General features: G+C 46.3%; 1 protein-coding gene across 1 annotated transcript; it reads right to left on the reverse strand.

The window, feature by feature from the left end:
- Positions 1-766: 766 nt before the first annotated feature.
- On the reverse strand, positions 767-18,794 carry RPA2 (replication protein A2). The gene is made up of 9 exons (XM_078594275.1): positions 18,691-18,794; positions 17,604-17,716; positions 15,652-15,753; positions 14,198-14,311; positions 13,172-13,246; positions 11,737-11,862; positions 10,914-11,015; positions 10,073-10,167; positions 767-2,801 (listed from the first exon to the last, which is right to left on the reverse strand). The coding sequence occupies exons 1-9, from the start codon at positions 18,704-18,706 to the stop codon at positions 2,717-2,719; spliced, it is 828 nt and encodes a 275-aa protein (XP_078450401.1). The 5' UTR covers positions 18,707-18,794; the 3' UTR covers positions 767-2,716.
- Positions 18,795-19,568: the final 774 nt, after the last annotated feature.

A 19,568-nucleotide genomic window follows, 5' to 3' on the forward strand; every position in this document is an offset into this window, starting at 1 on the left:
AAAAATTGGCAAACAATATGGAAGCCAATATTTTAAACCTTAACAGAACTATGGTTGTTTGTTATTTTTTGGTAGATGCAGGTTTATTAGTTATAACCCTGGCCGGGCATTTGAAAAGTTTAGCAGTCACAGAGAACGAGACTGGACAATGGCGCATTAAAGTGTGCTCCCAGAGGAAGTTGATGGTAGTTGTTAGGGACGAGTTCAACATAATCATCACAGGCGTCAATGGGAAATGAGATGGTGGAGGTTGTAGAGTTCTTGGTGTATTACGGTGGAAGTTTTAATATATTGTAGGCTGTAAGATCATGATACCTATTAAGTTAGCAGGGCACGAGGATATTAAGGATTGTATGGGAGAATATAATGAACAATTTGAAAATCCATAACAGAACGTGGAATGAAAGCGCTGACGAGGTTTCAAGAGGGTGACGTGTGTACAGGATTGCAGGCAGGTTGGACACAGGCATCGGAGTTTCATTCAGAGGTCAGTGGCCAAAGGGAAGACCCTAAAGCCAGACCAGTGGGAGACAGGGTGCAGGGCTCAGAGGTCAGGTGTCAACTGTGCTATCGCTGTGGCATTTTAGCAGTATGAAGCAACAGACAGGTGTAGTGGAGTACACGGCATTCACCGTGATGACCTATTCATCTTGGTCTTCATCAGACATGCAAGATTGTTGTATCCAATCACACGAAGGTTCTGCATCACGTAAGGCAAGAGTCCTTAACAGACACGTCTGAAAACAACAATCCAATAACGTTGACATTTCATCATAAACGTAACTTTATTCAAACGCAACGTGAAAAACATCCGCAACGCACAAAAAAATAACAGACATGGGAAGAAAACAAGCTAATTCTGGCCCTGGCACCGCGAACGCAAAACCCACGAATACTAAAACACACGGGGGTCACGCCGCTCGAAACGGAATCCGTGACGCTAAACCCAGAGGCATTTGCGAGTGACAGCTTTTAAATTTGTTATTATGGGGCTCGACTTGGCCACCATTCAGCTGACACATTCATAGCCAATGGAGGCACTGCACCGGCTGTGCACGCTGCAAGCCCTTCCCGTCACACAGACGCAGCGCCAAAGTTTACCGTGCTCGCTGAAGCTATTTGGCGACACGCAGAACCCCATCCGGCAACATGAAATAAACGACTTTCCTTTAAAGAAAAAGGCAAACAAATTACTACAAACGTATACAGCGGCACATGACCGGTAACTAAACGAGACGGAACATCGTGGTCAAACTTAAAACGGAATGATCCAATTTTTAATTGCGAATTAAGGTTCTTGATTTGTCTCGAGCTTTATCTGGAGCAAAAGTCGTGCATGGGTGGGGGGGGGGTTTCAGAGGAATTAAATTAAAGTCCAAGGATTAGCACAGAACGCTAATAATCATCAAATCAAAGTGTCAGTCTCTCTTTTGGGGTGTTTAGCCAAATTCAATGACGTGAGCTTCGCATGACTTAAGGATGAACGTTAATAGTGTGCTATCAGGGTGGATTCACGATCGCTTATGCTTCATCGTATCTGGTGGAGAAAAAAAACCCACATGGGCACAGAGCCCACATCCAAGAAAAGCAACCCAATAACATGTTATGGTGCCTCAGATTGGCTCCGAGTCACAGGCATCATTGTCGACTTTGGCCAGGTGGCTCAGCAGTGTTGCGAGCGGCTCACGTTTGGAAGGTTGCGAGTTCCAATCCTGATTGGGTAGGTACCACTTTGGGGGGTAAGTAAACAGTGGTGCTCCTTTGGAGAGACCCCCACCACCCCCAAAGAAATGTGGAATTTCCATCACTGGTTCAGACCTGTAAATAGGAGCTGAGCAAGAGCTCCGTGCACATTTGGGCAAGAGACCAGTGACTGTTAAAGAACCACTTGCTGACACTACAGGGCAAGAGGGGTATTATTACGCAACTGATAGGAAAACTAGGGACAGGTGGCAACCCTGGCTATGGATAAAGGTCTCAATGGATATGCCATGTGGAGAGGAGGGACGGCATCTGATATCATGGTCCAAATTGGGTTACTACAGTTTTACAGATTACAGCCCTTTGCCAATCCACTGTTGGATGACAGCCTCCTCCACGCTGCTGTGTGGGTTGCGTGGGTAATCTGACCGGACTTCACCAGGCTGGTTAGTGTAGACAATGGGTAACAGAGAGATTGGAGCATAGAAGTACAGCACAACATTAGATTTTGCTGCACTGCCCTCTGATGACAACACCTGCATGATGGACTGACGAGATCGGGCGGGTGCATTCCAGATTTGGATCATAGGCTTTGTGATGATAAAGAATCAACTGAACACAACCGACTGAGCCCTGGAAAAGGGTCCCTGCAGAGAAAGAAAACGTTAACTAAGCGGGAACCCAAGCGAGACAAAAAATAAAACCTCGCCTCTCTCTTCAACGTGCCTGACCACTTGTGCCAGCAACGTCCGTTGCCACCTCGAAATCACAATGGTGTTCTTAAACCTGCAAATGTGGCGGTGGTGGCAAACGCATTTGCAAACGCCAACAGTACAAGTCCTGTATGATGGAGGGTGCATTATTTTGGTCTCAAATAAAAGCAACTGTCTTGGGGGAAGGCGGTAAAATAAGTGTCCAACGCCTGTAAGTAAGTGACATCCCCCGTAACATCAACACGCCGGGCAGGGAGGGAGGCGGGTGAGGGAAGGCCAGCCGCAAAACTTTGTTGCTGTCCTCAATCCACCTCGGTGGACCTGAAGTGGTCGTCATCAATCGTCGAGTAAATATGCCCCTCGTTGCTGAGGAAGTCAATGGTTTGCCTGAAAAAAAAGCACAAGAAAAATAAACACATTAAAAACTTCAGATAAACAAGCGTTTTGTTTTGTTAATGCCCACAAGGAGCTGGGAGGCTGGTGGAAAACAGGACGATTGCAGCAAAGCAATCCTGTAATCTGGTGTTTCGCATTGGCCGATTACAGGAATTTATTTTGAATCTCTTTTCTCCGAAAGGTTAAACCTGAATGTGCAATCAGCTTCGTGTCATGCAGCCTGCATGCCCAAGCAGCTTCTGTTCGGCCGGATAGAGGGGGCTAAACGGGTACGACACGGGCTGGAGAAGAGATGGACTGATGCGGTATGGGAGGATATGGAGCCGAGTGGACTTGCCGAAGAATGGTACAGCAGTATCAAGATGGGCCTCTGTGGAGGAGGCTCGTGAAGGACGCTACTGGGCAGTCGGAGACAGTCGCACTCCAACAACAACGAAGAGCAGAGGAGCGATGCTCACAACAACGAACGGAGTGCCGGGCGGCTAATATGCAGAAAATTGGTCCAGCAGGAGGTACAGCTGGTGTATCTGCCAGACATCTCAGTCAGCCAACCCATGGTACCTGCTGGGTCTGTCCTATGAGCTCCGACCAAGCGAGCCTTTGACACTTCACGTGGCCTCAAAGTGCACCTGGCCTGGCACAGGCGCTGTGGTGACATCACCGTCACGTAGTTGCGAATGGCGGGTATTGGTGTCATGTGATGAAGATTCCATTGGGATTAGTCACAGAGCAGTGCTACCCTTCGCGTTGGAGAACGACCCACAGAAGCCGACATCAGAGCTCCTATATCTCTTTTAAGCGATCTCTGGATCACACAGTTGGGGGCAGCAATTTCCAACCCGCTCTGCCACCAAAAATCAAGTTTGTCCCATTCATTAAACCGATAATTGTAATTCTCAGAGCTGGTATTTAGCCAAATTAAGTGCAGCACATAATTTACGTGATGAAATAGGTTTGTGTGTGTGTCAGCCCAGTCGATGGTGACCAGGCTGACACAATAAATTCAGAACCTGGTTTAAAATCTCAGGCGGCTATCTGGATTTGATCTCCGGATCTCAGTGGTGCCAACTCAGTACCAAAGAGCTCCGAGCCATCCCACGGTCACCCCTGGGGGATTATTTTCCAGGCGTTGGTCTCGGTAAACGTTTCCCCACGCGTGTTACGGATGCATGGCAAAAACAACTATGAGGACCTGCCAAATAAAAACCCATAACAAAGGACACCTGTTATTTTCAAATACCTTTCTAACGCCCTCGTCTTTCACAACACAGAAAAAAGCTACGATTCTCAGCGTGAGATGCATAGCTGGATTATTTTTGTTCCAACTGTGATGATGGCGAGTGGAGACAGACGCTGTCATGTGCTTTTAGACAATGTACGGAAGTAAATGGGGAGAAGGCTGTAAACAACTCTGGCTAGATGATGGTTATGAAAATAGTATTCTGGCAAAAAAAAAGCAAGAGTATCAATAGCACGAGCGCGATGCAGAAGATGGACAGTCCCAGTTTTTTTTTCCCGTTTGAAACAGAACGTAAACAGCAGAGACAAAACTCAAGCCAATTGGGCCGAGGGGGTATTGTAACCTGGGGTTATCCAGCAGCTCGTAAAAATAAACCATTAAAAATAACAGGGCAACAGTAACAAATCCGCCGGAATACCACGGAGAAGCGCACACACACACGCACACACAGGCAAGGCGATACTCACGACCCGGGACTGTTAAACATCACCACCAGCAAGACGCGGGACAGAGGAACATTGGCAGGCTCCTTTCAGCACTAACTATAATTAAAGCAGCAAATGTCTTGTTTCCTTAATATAACTTCCGACCCAAGGATTGCGCCAAGCCTCCTGCAGTGCAAAGGAAAGCACAGCATCCTTTCACAGTCTCTCTGCTCGTCACGTGGACAGCGCAAGCTTCTAAACTCAAGGTCAAAGACGAGTCGCCAATTAAAGGACTAAGCTGCGCCTGTTCATTATGTTGGTGGGGTGCAGGCAAAGCGGGAGTGTCTGCTGGTCGCCCCGCACAGTCCGTGTGACGTTTAGCTCCGTGCCCTTTGCCTCGGGTGTGTTGTTTCACCGTCGTCTTCTTGTTGTTTCGTCCCCCCTCCCTGTTTAGATCAAAATGCGGTTCACAACGTTCGGTGTTTTTCAAATGCAACTCGCATGAATGACGCTGCATAAAATAAAATGACCTGTTTCTATTTGTATTGTTATGTATCGCCATTTGTTTCATGTGCAGTACTCACATGAGCACAGCTTTTTTTTTAAATATATATATAAAAAGAGAGCACATTACATCGATACACCCAGGCTTCGGAGCAGCATCAAGTTTAACAAACGACAAATGGAAATGTAATTAACGCTGCTTGTGGGGGTTATTCGACTATAATTGGGGGTCAGTGGGGGTTGGTGAATTTTACTGCACTGCCCTATGCCGCCAACCATTGCACCCAAAGAAAGCCCACAACAGCAGTTTAAAGCATAATGGCCACCCCCATCCCGAGCGCGCTCCAGGCACAAGCCTACTCAACCCTTTCCCGTCCCGAGAAAACTGCAAGTTGCAGGTTGGGTCCCCCCATTCATCTCCCAATCTCGGAACGCGCGAGTGGCTCAGCGTTAATTTGATTTAGAGAAGCATAGCACCGTTGTTTTTAAAGACATTGTACTCATCGCAGAGGACGGTAGCGACAAGACCGCACTATGCTAGCTGGTGCCAAACTGTGCCACACGCCCTCCCGCATGGCCTTGTGGAAGCCTTGGTACCGATGAAGTTATTTTATTTTAGTTTTCCTTCTGGTTTCGTTTTGATTAAGTACACGTACGTCATTTGAACGGAATTGGGAGAAAAAAAACTGATGACGTACACATACGTAATCGATACGGGAATGGGTAAAATTGGAAAAATCCATAATAACAACACCCCCTCTACTGCAAAACTCTAGTGGGTGGCCAATTAATTCCACGCACGACCCCCGCGCGAAAAAGATCTTAAAACTCAAGTCAGGGTTTCCTAGGTAATCAAAGAATTGAAATAACAAATTCCAACGACTAAAAATGCCTCACAAGACAACTCCATTTAACTCCCTTTTTAACAGTAGGGCACCTTGAACACACCCAGCGGAAGGTGTGTTGCCGTGCAAGTTGCTGCGGTGCACCTCGGTATATTCCAAACACTCCGTTGCCATGTTAACAGGGTTCAGTTACACACACACGGCACATGCAGCCAGCGACCTCCAATTTGGAAGTCCCACTGGCCCCCACCCCCCTTCATCTGGAACCCGTGACGTCTGCATCGATGGAAAATACAAGAATATCGCAAGGGCACGGGGAATGATGCATCCACAGCCTTCTATTTATGCCGCTTTCACTGCACGCGAGCCGGGTCTAACGATGCGCTACTGACGCACGACTTCTGTTATTCCTCAACATGTGACACCAAACCGACTACGTTAGGTGAAGCCAGGCGCTGCTACAAATTAGCCAACGTCGCAAGTCAAACGGCTCCCAATCACCCAATATAATCAGAATATGTATTTATACATATACGAGGTGATATTTCTGAAGTAATTATTGAGCGTTTTTCAGAGGGCATAGCTTGCTTATGGAACAAGGCAATGGTTTAACACAGACAAAACTCAATTCACTATCACCAACAGGGCAGCATGGATGAAAAAAATAAACCCATCTTTGTACATCAGACACCGTGGCACTTTGTGAGCATTTCTCCCTTGCGCAAGTAAAAAACCCTTTTGACTATTCTACAAATGATCACTCACATACTCTTTGGTTCTTTCGGAAAAGTCACGTAGATAAAAAAAAATAAGAATAGTAATTCTGCTGTGGCTGTTCCACCTGACGGAAGCTTGTGTTGCCTCCGAAACGTCGTGATTTAATTTAGTTGTTTTCATTTTATTATTATTATTATTTTCACCTATGTGACTTTACCGAAAAAACCAAAGAGTATGGATCCTTCCAGTCACGAAAACTTCAAATCTAGGATGACTCACATCTTTCGTATCGCCGATATCGTGGAACTGCCTAGCCTTAGAAGTTCTGAGCCTGCAACAACACCATGCGCTGCTTATCCTTTTAACAAGTCCCCCGGGTCCTATCATAGGCAGAAACCTCTATTTGCACGCTTCCCTATTATTGTTTAGTGTGAGCGCGAGTTTCCATCGGGTCTCTGGCGACCTTGGCATCCCGACAGCTTTCGTAAAAGCACGCGCTATGAGCACGGCAATTAACTCACTTTCCAGAAAAGTTTATTTATTAATGGATAATTACCCGTGACATTTCTCTAAAAGCCTCGTGTTACTCGTTCGTAAACGCCATGCATGCATACACGGGAGAGGCAAAAACATAATGAAAATTACTCTCAATCACAGAAGTTGAAACCTCAAAAATCAAATGGCTCTTAACCAATAAAAGGATGGTATACGCAGCGAGGCTGCTAAGCCCAGTCAAACAAAAGTTTTAAAATTAATTTAACCCTTTCCTGTTCTGATGACAAGTTTTTCTTCCGATTCCGTTCCGATGACATACGTGTACATAATCAAAACGAAACCGGAAGAAAAAAAAAATAAGTTTATCGGTACCAAGGCTCCAAAAAGGCCATGCAGGAGGGCGTGTAGCAGTTTGGCACCAGCTATCATAGAGTGCGGTAATGTCGCTGGAGTTTTCTGCGGTGAGTACAATGTACCGTATTTTAAAACAACGGTGCTATGCCTCTTGAAATAAAATGATCAAAGTTCTGCTTCTGCAAGTTTAAGAAAAATGGCATTGGTGTCTGCATATTTGTGTGCACGTATCTGTATAAATGCCCATGACCAAATCGTAGCACGGAATGCACTCGATCTCGGAAGCCAAGCAGCTTTGAACCTGAATAGTACTTTGACGAGTGGCCACCATGCATAACAGGTGTTATAGACAGGGGACTGTGCACTGTACTACGCTCCAGCATCTATGCTCACCACCTCTAACTGACCCGCACTGACCAGCGTGGTCAAGTAAGCTCAAATAACCCTCATAAACTCACTACGGTGTAGAGTGAACCTCGTATAGCAGTGGAAGGACTAGACGCCCACACCGTACTTGTTTGACCATGCTTCACCATGCTGTACTATCTATACCATCTAAATATAAATACATATTTCCATTGGTACATTCTATCGAAATAAGCCGCGTTTCCAGGACTACCTCCACAACCCAGGCCCGAATGCGTAAGGGGCCAGGGATGACAGGGTCACGACCCCTTGCTCAGGCTTCTCACTTTACACAGGAAACCCCCTTCATGTTCACATCTCGGAGGCCACGCTGCCTTGGCCCCCACAGGGCAATTCTTTCCAATTTTACCCCCTCAACCCGCCGTCAAACTGCCTCCCGACGATGCGTCAAACAAGCCCTCCCCGGGGGGTGTCGCGACAGCAGTCTCGGCATCGACTCGCCATGAATTCAGACTCGCGGCCAAAGCGCCAAACAATTAAAGAACGATTCATCATTAAAAACTCCTACGTGTCCACTCGCTCTACTGAAACCACCGTGATCGCAACTTCATGTTGATCCATTTATCGTTTTAGATACAAGGCATTACACAAAACGATCGGTTCCTCTCATGCAGACAAACATAACCCCCCAAAGTTATCTGTTGTGTAAGCCAACTCCTGTTAGGGCTGTGAATAAACACGTGACTCACACGAAAAAAGTGCCCAATAAAAATAGGCACATAAAAAAAATACTTCAAAAACACCTTGAAGAGAATGAACCCCTTGTAAATTAGGCACACAAGCTCATACAGCAAGCGAGTGTATGTAGCCTGCACGCTCCAATCACATCCTGAACGAATGTCATACAAACACGCCGCATACAAAAATAAACACATAATTTCTCTGGGACTGACTCTTCTAAGCTCGTGTGTACACACAACTCTCTGAAGGCTTAGGGGAACTTATTATTATATACATTCTCACGGAGCATTACAAGTAAAAGTTAATTTAAGCGTCTCCACATCTAAATACAAATATTTATCTTCCACTGATCGATTGGCTTTCCAGACCAATATTAGTTTGTTTTAATTGAGAATAACATTTGGCATCCCAGCAGCAAGTTACACTGAGTCTGCTGATGAGACCCATAAGGATAAAACCGGTCCAGAGGTCGCTTGCTTAAACAAATGCTGCTTGATAATATTGGCCTGGAATGCAAATTATATGCCGATGGACTAAAAATCAATTTTATTTACACGTGGAGACACGGAACAAAGTTCTTTAACGGCTTGCCGCGCTTGCACTCAAGTGATTGAAAGCCGAACATCTCCAGAGCTATCGCTAGATCCGGGCTTTTACAGACGTACATGGTGGACCTTTAAATAGCCCAACTTCAAGTCTGCAATGCGTGTGAAAAATGTGCAACGCTGCAGCGCTAACTAGGGCAGAGGTGACGACATTCACCCCAACTGCGCCTGCACTCTCAAGCTCCCATGATTGCGATGATCCGAGAAGACAATCCAGTCCTCTTTGTGCAGGCTGCACGGGTGCGGCGTCGTGCGCACACGATTACCTTGCACACGCACGCTCCAAGTGCGTATATTCAAGCGGCCGTTACTGTGAGATAACACCAGCTTTGAGCTTTCACTGTGGGTGGGCCATGTGCGCTGGGCTTAAGGGATGTTGCTATTCATGCCACCCCATGCCCCCAGTGGTTTGATGAATTGTCACGGTTTGAATGTATTATTCTTTTTACCCATTTTTTACCATTCTAAAGTAGGTGGATTAAGGGGATGAAAAAAGTGAATTATCAAATTCATTGTGTGGCCCATCCGTGGGGAGAATATATACAATAACGCTTAAAAGTTTATTTTGTTTAACCAAGTGAGACGTCAAGAGACCAGGATGAGTCATTTGCAAGTGGCCTGTGCTAGCAAAAAGGACAAAAGCACTGCAGTGAAGTAGCAAGTTTTAACAGGACACTCCTTGAATTGCTACTTACCTCGTGTACATGCATGTGTGTGTGTCTAGAGCTCAACCGGTCCTTGGACCCTCCTAGGTCAACTCAGCCTTAAATGAGTACTGCGTGCAATGTGTAACATCAGCATTGCAGAGACAAAGGAGGTCAAGGGGGGAGTGGGGGAGGGTGGTGGTTCTGGCCACACCACCCCATCGCGTGCCATACCGGCCTTCATATGTGTTTATGAACAGCACTGTGCCCAACAGCCTGTACTGCTAAGGGTTGGTTTTTTTTGGTGGTGTGTAGAGCTCACTCACTTGAGTAAACCGGGGTTCATGGCAGGGATGCGACTCTTCAGCTCCTGCATGCTCATGCCCTCCGAGCTGTGGCAGCTCCGGATTACAGTGAGCACCTGCGTGGGAAATAATACAATACAATGTGGATTTATATAACATCTGTGACTAGCTCTTAAGGCGCTGTACAGAAACAGTCTAGAAATGTATATTCGATTGAGGAGGCAGTCAGTCACAGTCAGAGCACAAAAAATAATGTCTCAATCCTGGACTCTAACAGGGTCAAGGGAGTCCATAGCACAGATGGCTGGAGGAAAGGAATTCCAAATCATGGGAGCAGCAGTGGAGACAGAAGAGCCATCTCCCACTGAGCAAAGATTGATTGGGGGCTTCGATATAGCCTTGGTTGCTGGAGCGGAGTGCGAAGTGGGAAATAATGTGGGTTGGTGAGAGGGGATATGTAGGAGAGTGTGTGGAGGGAATCAGGTAGATCTGAGGGGAGATGCAGGAGTATGTAGAGAAGTCGGGTGAGATGAGAGAATATGTAGGAGATTTGGGAGGGCAGTAGACTAAGATAAGAGGAGAGCTGTATGATAGGTAGTGGAAGAAAGTAGAGTGAGATGAGAGAGATAGGATAGTGCATGGAAGGGAGTAGAGTGAGATAATCGGGGAGAATTAGGAGAGTACATTAAGGGGAATAGAGTGAGATGACAGAAGAGAGTGAGACAGGGGTTCATGGAGGACCTTGAAGACGGTGATGGCCATATGGATTAAATCAACGAGAGATGGAAAGGTAAATGCATAACAAAAATGTGTTGACATCCCTGGTTGCGCGATGCGAGCGCTGCGGCAAGGTTTCTCTCACCTTGGTCTGGTGCTGCGCGAGGCCATTGTCCGCGCGCAAAGTCCCGGCGGCTGACTGCTTCAAGGACGTGTTCAACGGCATGGACGTTGTCACTGCAATGGACTGCAAGACAAACGCCGCACGTCCCGCCTTGGAACGGAGTCCAAAAACCCATCCACACCCATAGCCCAGCCAAAAACTCTCGATAAGCTGCACTGTCGCCAAGATGGAACGATGGATCACCCATCGAGCAAGTACTGAACCACTGAATGTAAATGATAACAATATACACGTCCTGGGCTCTGCATTAACTTTGGACATTCCCATTAGTGGATTGTTCAATTTACATTCACTCCATTTTGCAATGATGGGGGCAATGACGTTATAAAATCAAGGTTATGGAGAATTCACTCATGAAAATGAGCACATACCTTCAAATTGAAATGACTGCCAAATGTGTAAATGTAAAAAAAAAATAATTGGCAACTTAATCCACTTAGAAGCAATTGACAGCACATTTGACCAAAAAAAATACAAATTGTCAAGAGAATCTCGTTCAGGAGTTGAGATAAAGTTTTGGGAAGGCCGCTTTAATGTGCTGATAACCACAAGCCTTTGCTCCTACCACACAGAGACACAGTTTACGAGGTTACAACAGCCATGTCAAGAGATTGAGATTCTGGTTTTAAACCTGGCAGCTACCTTCATTAAAATGTTTATAAATGCAGTGAGTTGACGGTTTTTGTGGTCCACGGTTCCAGGAAGGTTGGGAATCACTGGCGTGTAGGCTATACTGATTGTTATCTTGCGTGTGTACTGCGTGTGACCCCCAGCTCCAACTCACGGCAGCGGCCGGGACGGGCGGCTTGCCCAGAGCCATGTGAGAGTGCACCACCTCCAGGATGTGGCACGTCAGCTCATTCATGTCCTCCAGTGGCAGGATCTTAAACGCCACCAGGCTCTTCTTGTTCTGCACCGAACAAGAAATGGCACAAGATCAGTTACCGCGTGATGCCGCTGCTCCCCACGCTGCCTTCGATGTCACGTCGTCATTCAACCGCCCACCCTACTTCACCACAGCGGTCAGCGCGGGGTGGTTAAGAAGGGCAGCGTATAGATGCGAGAGCAAAGAGGGACAGTACAACAATTAATGTTGCTGCACTGCACTGTGCCCCACAATGTAGCACAACTCTACTGCAGCCCATAACACCTGTTTCAAAGGTGGTGGACCATTCAAGCAAGTGCAAACCTGCTTAGCTTCCCAGATCTTATTAGATCAGGTCCATTCCGGGTGATTTGGTCATCGGCCATTTGCGTACGGCGTGACGCAGCGACAAGAAAATACACTTTTGAGCGGCAACAAATGTTATAAATTGATATCTAGGTTCTTTGGCCATTTAATTGCAATTCAGCAAACTCATGAGACAAGCAGGAGAGACGATGCAGAGGACACAATTATTGCATACTACTTACATGTACCACTACAGAGGTGGCAGAGTAAAGAGATGCATTAATTGTAAGCGATAACAAAGCAAAATCATTATCAGGTCCAACTGGAGTTAATGTGACTCCAGCACCCTCCTGGGTCGATAAAATAAGTACCAGTTTGTTGATAAGTCAACAGTGGTTGTCCTTAGAATACTCGCCCCCACAATATGAATGAAGAATTTCCACCCTTGGCTCAAGGTTGTTCATGGGATATGAGCACCGCATCAATGTCCATTTGAGCAGGAAATCACTTCTGACAAGGGAGTCAAAGTTAACTCCATCCCAGTTTTATGCTTATAACCACAGTTAATGGAAAACTGAACTTGATGACAAGCATCACATTATTGTGCCCGAACAGAAACATTTTCAGCCGGTGCATACTGCTGGACATGACGTATGGATTACGTGGCCGACAAAAAAAAAAGGAAACGTTGAAAAGTGTGCAAAGAAGCATGGAGAGGTGCATGCTCAGGATTTACAGTGAGAATATAGGAAGAGGAACACATTGTATCAGTTGGCAAGCGAAAGACGTCATATTGCCTGTTAAGAAAAGGAAGTAGGCTTTGAATGGCATCGCTACGAGGGATGATGGCCAATGGACGAGACAGGTGATGGAACAGTTAAGGAGAGAACGCGCCCAATAGTACAACAGGAGATGGAGTGACGAATTCAGCTCTCGTGCAAAGGCAAGAATGATAACGGCACCGCAGCCCCATAAGAGGCATTGAACGCATGGGGAGGTTTCCATCCAGCAGTGCATAGTGACGATCACAGAAAAGCTTTAAACGTACCTGAAAAGAGCGCAGGTGGCCAACGACCCTGACGTATGTCCCAGGCGGCACAACATTATTCTCGGTAGTTTCCTCCTACAAAGGGAATTCAATTGGCAACAGTTATCAAGAGGAACTTTACTTGCTGCAATAAAACAAGACGGGTAAGGAGGGGGAGGGTGGTGGAGGGGAGCTTGTTTAATCACCACAATCGAACAATTAGCATTGCAGCCTAATGTACCCTCGTAAACAAGGTCAAGAGGTGATAATGACCAATGCCAACAATGCCACAATGCTACCAGGAATTCCTCCCTTGTGCTTTTGTGCAGTTGACACCCGAAACTATTAAAAATAATTATTTTTTTACCAGCTCTTGTTCAGAAACGACCTGGTCACAAATAATAGCTCAAATAAGTTGAATATCACGTGGAAATTTTCGGAGCTAAATACGATGTGTGAATGGATGTTTCTGAATGTGGAGGGAAAACCCGGAGGACCCGGATAAAAATCCACACGACCACAGGGAGAACATGCAACCTCCAAATATATAGGCGTCAGGGTCGGGATCAAACCAATGACCTCCTGCATACTAGGCGAGGGAGTTAACATCTCATCACCGCAACACCCAACCTTTAACATCTGCCTTTACAGATTCCCTTCATCGATGTGTAAAAAATATATGCTAAATATTAAATAAATGAAAGAGACAGGAAGAGACAGAACACACCAGACGGACAACACAAAAGAGAGAGCAAATACGAGACGTAAAATAACTCTATTCTTAAGTTGAACCATGACATGAAATTGCCGTATGGGCAGATGATTTATTACAAGTAGGGCTTATTTTCAGCCAGGCCTATATCCGGGTAAACGACCCAGAATATATATCCGCACCTGGCACACCACATTCATCATACCTCTCGTTATGACTATGGCTACGACTGCAGTCCACAAACAACCTGGAAAAAAATGCAGTAAAAAAACACTAAGCCCTGGTCACACACCAACAAAAACTTTCAAAACCGATGGTGGCGAGTGAGCACTTACATCGGCGTCTACCCACTGGCGTACGTCCAGCGGGTCACATGTCATGTCGTCCACCTTGTACAGGATGTTCGTGGGCGACTTCTCTGCCTGACGTACTAGCCCCACCATGGTCACCTGCGAGGGTTAAAAAACAGCAACGTCATGAAATCCAGACTCGGGCTCCTGGTGCCACTCAAACTCCCTACTTCTCAATCCCTGGGTCTTTTTCGTGACCATCTGTTCGTGCTGCCTCAATGCATCATCACTGCCTCCAAGCTATTTGCATTCTCCTTACCTGATCTGTTCCTGCCACCCCCCCCCCCTTCTTGTTCCAAACGTTAAGGCTGCCTGCCAAGCTGAAGGACGGTTCTGCCACTTTCACTTAGGGGTATCCTGGAAATATTGATAACGCACAAATGTACTGTTGCTGGCTGTTTTGCATTTTGGGTGTTTGGACCTGTGCTTAGAAAATCGAATTGTTCAAAAAGTAGGGTTAAGCTGAGAGTAAAAAGATTAAATGGATTGAATACTTAAGTTAATTATTCAGCCATCTGTGGGAATGATATATAAAAATTGGATTGTAAATCGTTCCAAACCCAAATATGGGTTTTTATAATATATATCCATGTCAGTTATCAGGTTTGTCCAAGACATCCCCCAATTGTTTGGAACTTTGGGATTAACTTTACAGCAAGGTCAAATCCTAACTGGGACTGTCAGAAGCTCGGAATTGTAATACTTTTTTAATCTAATGCAAGCGTACACATTATATGCATGTGCTATTAACAGCTACAAACCAAAAGATAATAATATGCATGCATTATTGACTTTTACTGTCTACTCTTGTTTTCAGAATATTAAAAACTAATGTGCAGGGTCCAATAAATCTTATTTGTTCCAAAGGCCCCCACGTTAGCATTGCCAAGTCCCGCACTTGTCTCTACCCACTCTTATACTGCCCTCCGCTCCTCCCTGCTAGTCAAACACGAATTCTAGGAATTAAGTATGCCCCCTACTGGTCACTCATAGTTGAAGCACACATGAAATAGTCAATGCTCATGCCCAGCAAAGGCTTCGTAGAAAACCACCCATACCGTGTCGGTCTCGGCCTAGCTTGGCACGTTTGTGCCAAGGGTAAAAGCGGCATCAGTAGATCAACTTTGGACAAGCAAGCTCAGTTGTTGGGGTGTCACCGTGGCAAGATATTAACTACCTCGCCTGGTATCCAGGTTATGGGCTCGATTCTGATCCTGATGCCTGTACAATTGGAGTTTGCATGCTCTCCCCCTGGGTGCTTGGATTTTCCTCCACATTTAGAAATATGTGTTCAGAAAATGTGGCTGCTGTAAATTTCCACATGATAAGCCACTTCGTTGAGCTATCATTTGTGGCCAGGTCACTTCTACAAAAAAGAGCTATGTAGCTCAGTGAGCCTAACCTGGTAAAATTTATTGTTTCATAGTTTAATCAATTACCTGGTTGAGGTCGATATCACCGAGGCAGAACATGTCATCATTCTGTTGCGCAGCCATGAGCTGAGCCCCGGTGCAAGGAATCAAATGCTGCACGCGCGGCCTCTGTGGGTAAAAATTGAAACACACGTGCGCACGGGAGGGGGGCGGTAAATCACCGTCGTGATACACATGACCTCCGCGGTAACATTTACTCATGATGCAACACCGGGTGCTTACGAAAAAGCGCATGACTTTAAACGTGTGAACTGATCCGAGGAATTCTCGCCACTGGAATGACATCTCTCTCTCGGCCTCTTATAGCAGCTTGAGCTCACTGTCTGCTCCGTGGGGGCTCTGTGGGAAGTGAAACAGTAACCTTGTGCAAGAAGCAATGGGGCACATGCTTTTCTGATTATACGTTGTGTAATAATAATGCTGGGTGGGGGGCAGCAATTCAGTGGTTGGTGCACTGCATTATAAAGCCCGATAACAGAGTTTTGATTCCCTTCCACAACTAACATCAGAATCAAGTGATATCTGAAATGGATCTGAATGCACGCTGCCCACCAACCCACCCGCCTTCAACAACCTACACTGACCAGCTTCGTGATGTATAATCAAATAACCCCATGACTCACAATGAGTTTCAAAACTTGTTTTTAAGAGGGCCCTGCATTGAGAAGTTTGGATAATTTATTTTCAGAGTTTATGTGTGGGAGGAAACAGAAGTACTGGAAGAAAACCAACGAAGCAGTGTACTTGAATAAAACTCAAAATCACTCCGAGTTCGCAATCCATAATGGTGTACTGCCATCTCCTGGCCACATCACAACCTAGCGAGGTAGGGAATATCCCAATCCTGTCAATCCACCAAAAACGTTGCATCTATATTGATTAATTACACGGTGCCACCCTGTCCAACTGAAGCAATTGGAATGTTAACACAATTAGGAACAAAACGTTATTTAAATACGCAATGCTTTGTAACTGAACTTTCAAGACAATAGAATGTGTTGTATACAACTATGGTATCCAGCGTAAAACCTGCCACCTCTGATTATAAAGGCAATCACCTGAAATATGCACCTGTTGTTTATTTTTTCTGCTAATAACCATCAATGATCAATCAACTTCTGGATGGAGACCCCCTCAAGTCATCACCAAGCCTCAGTCCTGCGATGCAATGATCCGCGTAGCACCTTGACATGAGCTGATTTAATTTCTCCATCTCTGCAGTGGACAGTCTATCGAGCACATTCTCTCCTTTGGTTGTCAGTCCGCCATTATTCTCGACCATTGGACATCAGTTCAAGTGATGTGTTGTGCCCAAGCAAACTTATTTTTCCTTCCTGTCGACGTATCTCTTACTTGTGAACGTTTAATTACCAATGTGTTCCTCTTTGTGTCTCCCAGTGTAAATCTAAGTGTGAACTTGAGCGTGATATTTGGCACAATTTTCAGCCGGTTGCAAAGTCTGTGTCAATGTCCATGTTTCTGAAAATAGCTCCTTCATGCGAGAAACGTTTGAGTCTGAATTTTTTTCCATTAAGGTATTGTACTGGGATGATTGGCAAATTCCTGAATGCAAAATTTTCTTGTGGGATGGAACCAGAGTAATCGGGAGGAAACCAAGCAATCTACAAGTTTCCAGACCCGGGCACCACTGTAAAACCTCAACAAAATGTATGTGTGGACTACCACGCACCAACACATTTCAAAATTAAGATTGCTCATCAATAACGAATGCCATAAACCAGCAGATTTAGTCAATCGGCAGCTAAGTTTATGAGTTTTGAATACATTCTCAATGGTTGTAAAATGGGCCAGTAAAACAAGGGCGTTTGGTGAAGAAAAAATATCTGCAAAAGTTCTGTGGGCCATGGCAATTGCAAACCACCAGTGTTTTCCACAGACCACATGTTTTTCCTCAACACATTTACACATCACGAATGAGCTCGGCTCCGAACACGTACCCGGGTTCGCTCGCTGTTCTGCGTGGAGCCAGGAGTTCCAAATCCCCCTTGGGATTGCATGTATCCCCCCCCTCCACCTCCTCGGCCAGAGTCTGCAAATCCTCCATCGTAGCCTGGTTGGTTGGGCGGTAGGGGGGGGGGAGAAAAAAAACACACGAGCGGTCATGTACACAAGGCAAGAGCTTCGTCAAACCACACGGTCGTGATACACAAAATGATTCGTACAAAGAGTCAATAATTCCCAATATTTATGCAAACTATGTACACAGATTGATACGATAGAGGCTACGTAAGAAAACAAATCTGTTCATTATTACACCGCAAAGAAAAGCGTGTGTACATTGAAAAAGAAATGCAAACAAATGTATCGGCCATAGTTTGTCCACTGCCGGACATCCTCCCTCCCGCAACAATCCTGTTCCGACAGTCGCACCACGGGGGGTTCATTTAATCGCTCCATCTCCTCGGCGGACGTGTTGCGCCCAACAGACAACCACCCACCAACCCTGCCACCATCACGGTTGCTGCTGCTGCCACCAAGCACGACAACATTTCAAACCATACCATGCATCGTTATAAGGTGGGGGCTTGGGCAAATGGTAGGTCTGAGAGGAACGAGGTAGTTGCAAGCGAGAGAAAGAGAGAGAACACGTCCCCGGGGTAACAACCGGCACGGAGATGAAGCCGCGATCGGCACTCAATGCGATATTCCACCACTCGACCGTCTGAGATGGCGACAGCTCCGGATTGGGTCACGGTTGATGGCGATTACTCTTTTGTATTGCCATTAACTATAAAGACGCGCCACTGAGTCAAAGTACACATTTGCAACAAATAATCGCCGTAAAAAAATTGACGGCGTAGCAAACACTGTGTAAACAACGCGTATATACAACAATGAGATTAACGTAGCCGCGGCCCTGTTTGACAGGCGAGCCTTGGGCCTTGTGGATCGCCGCTGCCACCACGCACATTACTTATCAACAACAGTTACTCTTCACGATACCTCCCGTCAGCGTCGAGGTATGTTAGTGTTGTTTATTACTGCTGTTTACTGTTGTTATTGTTGTGGACAGTTGGCACTCACCCTGATCGTTCCACATGGCGATCACAACTCCGATCTCTCAAAAGCGCGGGAAACTCGCGCGCACCCCTCAACACTGCAGCTCGAAGCCCCGCCCACCGAGCCGCCGTCCGCCAATCACACCGCGTCTCACCCACCGAGCCGCCAGTCCGCCAATCACATCTCGAGAACCTCTCTCGAAGGAGGCGCGCCCACTTTACTCGGCGGCCAATCAACTCCCTGCCCCGCCGAAGCCCACACCGACGACGACGGCCAATCACTAACGCTCGCGCACCAAACTCAGCGACCAATGAAATGTGGAGAAAACTGGAGCGCGCGCACGCACGTAATCGCCTCGACGGGCCCCACCTGCTCCACCCAGAGAACCAATCACAGCATCGTAAATTTGCATATAAGACTGGGCCACACGAGGCTGGGTACCGCACGTGAATATAAAAAATGGCGAATTTTTTTGTTTCATGCCAGACCAGAGGCTTACATCTCACTCGGTACGGTCCGTTTTCAATTTAAAACGCATTATTAGGCGACAATGCGTCAAGAGCGGTGCGCAAGCACAAACAATAACTCCTAGCACATGAAGGATGGGCCGTTGCTCTAAACGTCGCCTATTGACGCATTGCGTTGATTTTCCACCTTTAATAAACTTGGGACGACGATCCGTCGATCGCAAGTTATTTTCACGCTTGCGATATATGCTCCAGGCGTATTCATTGGCGCCACGGGGGCAAGATGTTAACAACTGTGTACCTCGCCTGGTATGCAGGAGGTCGTGTTTTTAACACGTAGGGCTTTCGCGACCAAGTGACGTCTTCGAGCGCGTTCGAGCCCCCCTGTGTTAGCGGTAGCTGCGGTGTGCACAGGTGTGTGGTCTAACTCCGTGT

Source organism: Lampetra planeri, chromosome 5 (genome assembly GCF_965212315.1).
Source record: "Lampetra planeri chromosome 5, kcLamPlan1.2.h2, whole genome shotgun sequence".
Lineage (NCBI taxonomy): Eukaryota > Metazoa > Chordata > Hyperoartia > Petromyzontiformes > Petromyzontidae > Lampetra > Lampetra planeri.